Source organism: Homalodisca vitripennis, chromosome 5 (genome assembly GCF_021130785.1).
Source record: "Homalodisca vitripennis isolate AUS2020 chromosome 5, UT_GWSS_2.1, whole genome shotgun sequence".
Classification (NCBI taxonomy): Eukaryota; Metazoa; Arthropoda; class Insecta; order Hemiptera; family Cicadellidae; genus Homalodisca; species Homalodisca vitripennis.
In genome coordinates this window covers 182,362,072-182,371,471 of record NC_060211.1, presented here as the reverse complement: position 1 = coordinate 182,371,471, position 9,400 = coordinate 182,362,072, and the positions used below count along the sequence as shown (strand labels likewise).

The 9,400-nt window shown below is 33.4% G+C and overlaps 1 protein-coding gene across 1 annotated transcript; it reads left to right on the top strand.

Moving 5' to 3' along the window:
• The first annotated feature begins 629 nt into the window (after positions 1 to 629).
• On the top strand, positions 630 to 5,812 carry LOC124363971 (splicing factor 3B subunit 6-like). The gene is made up of 4 exons (XM_046819241.1): positions 630 to 839; positions 2,625 to 2,743; positions 5,275 to 5,395; positions 5,561 to 5,812. Exons 1-4 carry the CDS (start codon positions 813 to 815, stop codon positions 5,675 to 5,677), a joined length of 384 nt encoding a protein of 127 aa, XP_046675197.1. The 5' UTR covers positions 630 to 812; the 3' UTR covers positions 5,678 to 5,812.
• Positions 5,813 to 9,400: the final 3,588 nt, after the last annotated feature.

The following is a 9,400-nucleotide window of genomic DNA, read 5'->3' as shown; positions in this document are numbered from 1 at the left end:
CACGAGTTCATCACTGTATTCGAATACTTTGGCTTTTGGTGCCTCGTATAAACAAGTCATACCCATGATATATGAACTTCAGAAGAAATATCTTTGTTTACCTGCTACTTCAGTTCCGTCTGAAAGACTATTTTCCACAGCAGGTCCTGTCACTAATTACCGTAGAAATAGACTGAAGAAAGAAAACCTCAGTTATATAGTTTTACACAACTATATAAAATAAATATTCATATTATATAATATTATATCATATATATGATATAATATTTATTTTTAAATTTAATAATTATACAATTAATTATACTTTTTTTTAAGTATTAAAATTTGTAATTATTTTTTTAAAATTATAAATCTCCCCTAAATTATTCATTTCAAAGTCTCCATATATGTATTCATTTTAAACCTCATATGAATACGGAATACAGCTCTTGGATATTTTATTTGAATACTATTTGTCAGAATAAACGAATACTCCAGGTTTGAATTCAATTCTTCCAGAGAAATTGTATTCATTTCAAAAGTATTCGAATACATTTTGATGTATTCGAATATGTGAATACTCTGGCTGTATTCGAATACTATTCGATTCTGTATTCGATTCTCCCATCACTAGATTGATTAGAAAAGTGAAGTGGCCAGGAGGGGAAGTACGTCGTTTATATGTACGCTTTGTTTGTGTTAGTCAGGATAACCTCAAATATCGTGATTTTAACATAAATTCCACTAAGATCGTATTTTATAAGTTTTAAAATATCAACGGTTTTTAATTTACTTGTTTGTATTTGAATTTTTCTCTCCTTTCAACAGATAAAATGGCTATGATGCAGAAGAGAGCAAATGTAAGTACATCGTTTAAAATGCCCCTAGTTTTATGATATAAAGATTAATAACCGATCTTAGACTCAATTTTGATTGTTTTTATGTTGTGTTTTAGTATATAAGAGACAAAATGATTATAAGGTAAATTGTAGCCTAGTTAAGTTTATGCTTTTTCATTCAGTAAACAATGTTTTTCTCTATGATCCATAACCTCAACTCACATACTCGAAGGAAGCTGCCTATTATATATGTGAACCATTAGCTTATTTAGTAAATTCTTGCATTAACTATAATATTTTTCCTGCATGTTCAAGTAATTAAAAGTTGTACCTATGCATCAAAAAGGTCCTAAGTTAAAACCATGGACTATGGCCTTTAAGCATTATTAGTGTGATATCCAAGATTTTTGAAACCATACTTAATTGTCATATTGTAGGATATTTTGAGTTTATCTCTTTGTTCAGTAGACTGTAAATACGGCTTTAGAGCTAACCATAGCACAATTGAAGCTTTATTATTGTCTTTAATTCAGAGATGTAGATGTGTGAAGGCTTAGAAAGTGGTCTTAGAGTTTGGTGCCCAACTTTGTGATCTTACAAGAGCTTTTGACGAGGTTACTAACAGCATCTTACTTCATAAGCTCAATTACTATGGTCTCTGTAGTTCTAGTGTCTCGTATTAAGTCATACCTGAACAAATGGGATCAAACAGTTTGTAGTAATGATGTCTCATTATTGGCTGGTTGAGCATGGTGTCACACAGGGCTCTATGCTAGGGCCTTTTCTTTTTCTTGTTTATATAAACAACCTCCCGGCCAATGTTCGGAGTGGATTCACAGAGACATACTTTTTTGCTGATGACAGAAGTTTCCGTTTTTGGGAGCAAAGATATACACCTTAGTTTGAGGCTGGATGGCCTATCTGATACCATTAGAGACTGGTGTTGTGTCAACAGTGTTTGTTTGAACAGTACCAAAACAGTTGATGTTAGGTTCACTTCTAGTCGCACATTGAATTACTTCATGAATCTTGTTAAGTTTGTTCTGGATTGTTTATTGTATCCTATGTTAGGAATAATCTAAATAACTTTTTTGCGTGTGAAAATGTAGGCTACATAGTAATGAGAAAAGGCAAAAAAAGTAACCTTTATATACATCATAAAAAATATTCCGGAACTATGGAAAGCTAAGTAGTTATTCATTGCCTCATGGAAGGCCGTCCATTACTCGACTGCAGTGTGTTAACTCTAATACTGTCAATTATGTTTTAAAAAAGCTAAAACAAACTACATAACTAACTAAAACTAACTGCATAACATAACTCTATATCGTAACTGTATAGCACTTGGAACAAAAATCAGCTAAAACACAAATTATATTTGACATATAATACATTCACTTCTGTAGTTTAGTCACATATTTAGAAGGAAATAAGTCGTCTTGAAAGGTATTTTTGTGAAATTTTAAAGGGCACAAGTAGGTATGAACTTACCTTGAAAAATTGTTGATTGTTTAATCTAGTTATTTATGTAATTTACATACACAATACTATATTCAAATGTGTATAAAATACATTTTTGAAGTTTATACACTTAAAAAGAACAGCAATAACACAGTTTATATCAGAAACAGAGTGAAACAATATAAAATTCTTTGATCTTAATATAACAGTGACACATTTTTCTGATCTTGCTATCAATGTAATTTTACATTGATTGAAGAGCGGCAAGTGTAAAAAAAGATAATTAGAAAAAAACGTAATCCTTTCCTGGGTGAGTAAGATACATTGATCAATGGAATGTTTCAGGTGCGCTTGCCGCCTGAGGTTAATAGAGTTCTGTACATCCGCAACTTACCATACAAGATAACTGCAGAGGAAATGTATGACATATTCGGAAAGTACGGTGCAATTCGTCAAATACGAGTGTAAGTTAATTTCTTAGTGTAATTCATGGTCATGATATTATAATAGAGTTATGGTATTGTTTTTAAAGAGTGGCTGTTATCTTTTGTGTAGTTAAATCTTGTTTGACATGAAAATTAAGTTTTAAACTTAAAAATCCAAAAATTTGCAACTGTTGACTTTGCCCAGTCTCTACAGTCATCTTTGTTCTGTTTGTCTAAATGTGCCCTAATCAGGGGAAGCGACAAACACAGGTATGAGACTAGAGGCAGAGATATCTACCGTACTGGAAGACACAGAACGGTGGTTTATGAGCACTAACCTTCACAGGCAGGTGTTCATTTCATTAACAGATTGCCAAATTCTATGAAAAACGCCCAATGCGTCAAAAGCTCGTTTTAAGCGCTTTCTGGTGTCAAATGCATTCTAAAAACGTTGACGAGTTTCTAGCGTTTAACTGGTTGATCACCCAAGTCGATTACTGACTCCAGCACTAGAAGTGGGTTGAGATTGGCGAAGGATGAATGAGACTAAAATGTATGAAAAATGATGTAAGTTTGGATGTGGTGGTAATGTGTGTAAGAGTTTAAAATTTGTAATTAATTATCACGTTTGCCATACAATGTGCAATTGTTACGAGCAATTAAAGATTTTGATTTGATTGAAAGTATAGTAAGTAAAAAAGGTTTATAAAGGAGACGTAAAATGTAACATCCTAAACAGCATGCCTGCTTCCCTTGATGCCCCAGTTGGGAAGTTGGGTCAGTTCCATCCTAAACAGCATGCCTGCTTCCCTTGATGCCCCAGTTGGGAAGTTGGGTCAGTTCCATCCTAAAACAGCATGCCTGCTTCCCTTGATGCCCCAGTTGGGAAGTTGGGTCAGTTCCATCCTAAACAGCATGCCTGCTTCCCTTGATGCCCCTGCCCCAGTTGGGAAGTTGGGTCAGTTCCATCCTAAACAGCATGCCTGCTTCCCTTGATACCCCAGTTAGGAAGTTGGGTCAGTTCCATCCTAAACAGCATGCCTGCTTCCCTTGATACCCCAGTTAGGAAGTTGGGTCAGTTCCATCCTAAACAGCATGCCTGCTTCTCTTGATGCCCCAGTTGGGAAGTTGGGTCAGTTCCATCCTAAACAGCATGCCTGCTTCCCTTGATGCCCCAGTTAGGAAGTTGGGTCAGTTCCATCCTAAACAGCATGCCTGCTTCCCTTGATGCCCCAGTTGGGAAGTTGGGTCAGTTCCATCCTAAACAGCATGTCTGCTTCCCTTGATGCCCCAGTTGGGAAGTTGGGTCAGTTCCATCCTAAACAGCATGTCTGCTTCCCTTGATGCCCCAGTTGGGAAGTTGGGTCAGCTCCATTCTAAACAGCATGTCTGCTTCCCTTGATGCCCCCCAGTTGGGAAGTTGGGTCAGTTCCATCCTAAACAGCATGTCTGCTTCCCTTGATGTCCCAGGTGGGAAGTTGGGTCAGTTCCATCCTAAACAGCATGCCTGCTTCCCTTGATGCCCCAGTTGGGAAGTTGGGTCAGTTCCATCCTAAACAGCATGTCTGCTTCCCTTGATGTCCCCAGTTGGGAAGTTGGGTCAGTTCCATCCTAAACAGCATGCCTGCTTCCCTTGATGCCCCAGTTGGGAAGTTGGGTCAGTTCACTCATATGTGAGTTAACTGCCTCATAACAAGAGGATTCGGATTCCAGTACTAGACCAATTGCTATGCATCAGATTAAGCATCGTATAAACTAAAAATACCATAACAAGAGGATTCGGATTCCAGTACTAGACCAATTGCTATGCATCAGATTAAGCATCGTATAAACTAAAAATACCAGTTTTAAATCGATCTGTTTTATGGCTGTGAAATAACGTTTAACATGTTTTGCTGAATTGTTAAATTTTGTAATCGCTCTTGTATTTCAATGTGAGTCACAGATGACTCATATAGATGCATAATTTCATTTACATTTTATGGTTTACCGGTGAGTTATGTAGGTGACGGACTTTGATGTCTGACAGTTTCGTGTGAGACAGCACCAGAGCGCTCTAGGTGGAATTGTGCGAATGTTGAGTCTAGTTCCATTTCACCTTCTGCTTAGTGCAGTGTCTGAAATCTGATGCTGTCTCAAATTATAAATACTTTTAACCCTTTCCACGCCGTAGATGAATATATTAGAATGGTAAAATTTGATCAAAACGCCCAATACAGGTATGTCCAATATTATAGTTTATGTCTCTTGAAGAGTTTTTTTTATTTTACAAAAGGCCTTCAAATGCCCGGTGCACGCACGCTCCGTGCTTATTGCAGTTGCCAAGGAACTATTTATAAATGACCTTCAATCTGCGGTAGGATATCAATACCCCATACGCACATTTTAAGAAAAAATGCCTTGTTTTATACTTATTTTGCTTTTACCTTTTATAATTTAGTTATAATAAAAATTAGCTTTGAACGTAAAAAAAAAACTTGCTTGTGTTGGCGTTATAGGTAAGTTTAATGGATTTATTAGTGGCATGTGAAGGGTTAAGGGCAACGTACAAACAGTGATTGTGTTTACAGGGGAAACACTCCCGGACACCAGAGGCACTGCGTTTGTTGGTCTATGAAGATATTTTTTGATGCCAAGAACGCCTGCGATCATCTCTCAGGGTTCAACGTGTGTAACAGATATCTGGTGGTGGTTCTGTACTATCAGGTAATGGAATCAGTTAACCTTTATAAAAATTGATTAGTACTAGTTTATTGAAATTTATGCGTACGTTAAGTATTTTATTTCATGTTAGTGTGCAGAATCGATTCAAAACTCATTTACATAACAAATATTTTTTTTCATTTCTGCCTTAAGTTAATAATTTGCTTGTATTTCAGGCCAACAAAAGCATTCAAGAGGGTCGATGTCGACAAGAAGAAGGAAGAGATTGATAAAGTGAAGAGCAAGTATGGTCTTGATGAGAAGAAATAAACATTCCTCGCAACAGAACTTTGATTGAAACTGTACATAAAACTGTTTGATACTTGTGGAATTCTAGCATAAGTGAATTCATTTTTGTAACATAAAATCTATTATCATTTAAAAGCAGCAGTTTTTTTCTTGTGTTATATATTTAAAAATTCAGGTGTTTTACAAAACATATGTTTGATTTTTACCTATATTACCAATTAGGAGTTTACCAAATATAGTAATAGGCAAACAGTACAAAATAAACAGTATTATTAGTATTTTCTATTGTACTTGGCCATATCGGATCATAAAGATGAGTTTTGTAACCAGGCAGTAACACACTGATAAATTATAAAAACAACAACTATTAGTCAACAAACTTTTTTGGAAATGTAAAAAAAAAATTTTGCTATTTTTCAGGACATATTGAAGGTAATATTTCCATTTAAATAGTTGCATTGTGTTGGGAAAAGATGCTCCATGTCATAATTCAGGAAAATTCAAAAACAGAATCACACTTTACATTATAGCTCTGCTTTTTTACACTTAATTCTTTTATTGTTTGTCATCAGATTTGAGATAAAACAAAGAAAATATTTCAGCACATATAATGTTTCTGAATGTCCCGACGAATTTCAGTTATTTTATATTGACATTTTAAAAGGCTGCTATTTTTAAATCATGAATAGATCTGAATAGTTTTTAAACATTATGAATGTTACTCTGAAAAGCATTTATACAGAACTAAATAAAAAATTATTCAGTATACAATATTTACAAAAACTAAAAATAACAAACCTTACCTATTTTCTGCATACTTTGTACAATAGATCATTATTCCAGTATATTTTGACTTCGAAATAATTCCTTAGAATATTGATAAATCAGTTAAAAACACTCTATACGTAATAGATTTTTGGTTCAACTAGGAAATAAATAGAAACATTTAACTTAAGATCCATTAATTTATAAACAGTCTCATTTACATTAGTGCTATACTAAATTTTCTAACAGTCTATTAATAATAAAAGATTAAAATTGGGTTACTATATAAAAAGTTCCATTAAAAAAGACATAGACAGGTCACAAGGCTGTGTAAATGATGGGGATTAGAGAATATGAGGTCTGCCTCCTCCAGGTATAGTTATCATCTCCCCCTGCGCAGACATATAAGCGGTGTAGAAAACCTACAAATCTGTGTAAATTATGGTTGTTAAGAATATAAGATAAGCAGTGTAAACTCCTGCATATTCTGTAGGTTTTTCAATTATCAGCTGATATCTGTGTCCAGGGAGTCTGACCTTCACCATGCAGAATTGCTTGTGCTCTACCAGGTATAGTTATCGGCTTGTAAGCTGATGATACTATACTGTATTCTTATTTAATTACAGTATAAAGTAATTATATTTAAATAAGTATAATATCAATGGCCGGAAATAAAAATTAAAGTGACTTTACTTTTGAATTTATTTTATGTTCAGAATTTTTGAAAAACAACATACAAGGTTTTTACAATTATATAATAGCAATGGCCGATAATAAAAAGTAATGTCATTTTAATTTTGGATTTATTATTTTCAGAATGTTTGAAAAACAACGATACAAGGTTTTTACAATTATTCTTGTTTTTTAATATAAATTTCATTCACACACAAAAAAACTAAATAAAGAGTCTGGCTATTTTGCAAAATACAGGGTGATTCAAAACTAAACGGCAAATCTCTCCGAGAGCTTATTTCTATAGCTAAAAACAAGTAAAAAAGTTCATATAACCATATGCCCGGAAACGCTTCTTTAGCGAGTTACGCCTAGCGAAAGATTTCGCCTGGATTTTCAGAAACCCTTGGTGAAGTCAGGCCCGTAATAAAAATGGTAAAGGTAGTTACAAAGATACAAATACGATTGTTTTTTATGTTTTTTTAATTTTTGAGTTGACAATTTATCGTGCATTTCACAAGGAGTGTTAATTTGAACAAGTAGTGGCATTAGAAATGTATTAGTTTAGTGTGTCAGAAGACCAATGTTAGTTTGAGAGGTATGGGATGAAATTTTTATATATGACGGACGAACCATTGCCTAGTGATATTATTGTCCTGATCCTACTGATTTGGAAAATAGACTGGACCAAATGGTGTGCTGACATACCATAGGTCCAAATAGCCTATAGTGAAGATTATTCCTATATATAGGACATACGTGATTTTTCCACCGATAATGGAAATGACTATGAACCAAGTTCTACTTCTTTCTGATGATGACTTGGATGATTTTTTGTTGGTTTGGAGGAAGAAAAAACCCAAAAAATGCAACCCTCAACACCAAATTAAAAAACCGTCTTAAAGGTGGAAAAGGACGGACAAACACGCTCCCAGACCAGCCACACGTATACACAGGGTGTCACAAACTTCTGTGTGTGATAGTTCTCATTTCAAAACACAAAATGTCACATAAACATAGGTCGAGAAATGTCTTGTTTAGCTGCTAGCTGTCATTTTGTATTTTTTTATAAAACAATTATCTTTAGTTAAGGTAAAGAAATCAAAGTTCGTATTCAAACTATGGATAAGAAGAAAGTCAAAAAAATTGTGTTTATTTCCTTTAATATTAACAGAATGGCATCTGTTAAATATTTTAAATGTCAAATAACAAAAAAACCTGTATAGTTATAAAAATTTGCTATATACCAACTATTTTTAAATTTTTATTATAATTCCAATAATACTTGTTTCAACAAAATCCGTCAATGCATAAGAGAGCACATCCACTTTAAAAGTACGCTTGAACAAGCCGGGAGCAGCAAACATTTTGTCTTTTGATAAGAACCAGCTGTGTGTGAAATAGTTTATAAACATTTTACAAAATGTCAAGCTATTTTACAATTTTTATAACAAACCAACGGTACTTTTTTCAATGAAATCAGTCAACATATAAGCAAGCAGTTGTTTACTGTAGATGGAGCTTATATTGGTCGCTGTTAAATTACATTAAAAACATAAAACCAATATTTAATACATTTTATTGTTTTGTGAGGACTTTCGATATCCAAGATATCTTCTTCAGACACATCACACAAAAAAAAAAATTGTGATGTGTCTGAAGAAGATATCTTGGATATCGAAAGTCCTCACAAAACAATAAAATGTATTAAATATTGGTTTTATGTTTTTAATGTAATTTAAGCAGTTGTTTGTTGCTTCCGGCTTGTGCAAGTGTATCTTTAAAGTTGTACTCGCTTATGCGTTTGACGGATTTCTAAAGAATTGTTATAAAAATTACTAAACAGTTGGAAAATGTAAATGTTTTAACTAATGTAAACTGTTGCGCCTATCAAAAGACAAAATAATTTGCTGCTTGTTTATGCATTGACGGATTTTATTGAAACAAGTGCCGTTGGAATTGTAATCATAATTTTTAAATAGTTGGTTTTATAGTTTAATATGTTATAGCTATACTTGTTTGTTTTTTATTTGATTTTTCAAATTTTCAACAGGCACCATTTGTTAATATTAAAGAAAATAATATTTTTTTTCTCTTATCTATTTAAACCTATGTGCCAAATTTAGTTTCTTTACCTTAACTAGTTTGAGAGATAATAATGTTTTTATAAAAAAAAATGCAAAATGGCGCTAGCGGCTAAACAAGACATTGCATGGCCTAAGTTTATATGACTTTTTTTTGTTTGAAATGATAAATACTATCACCCACAGAAGTTTATGACACTCTGTATATTATATATGAGGAAAA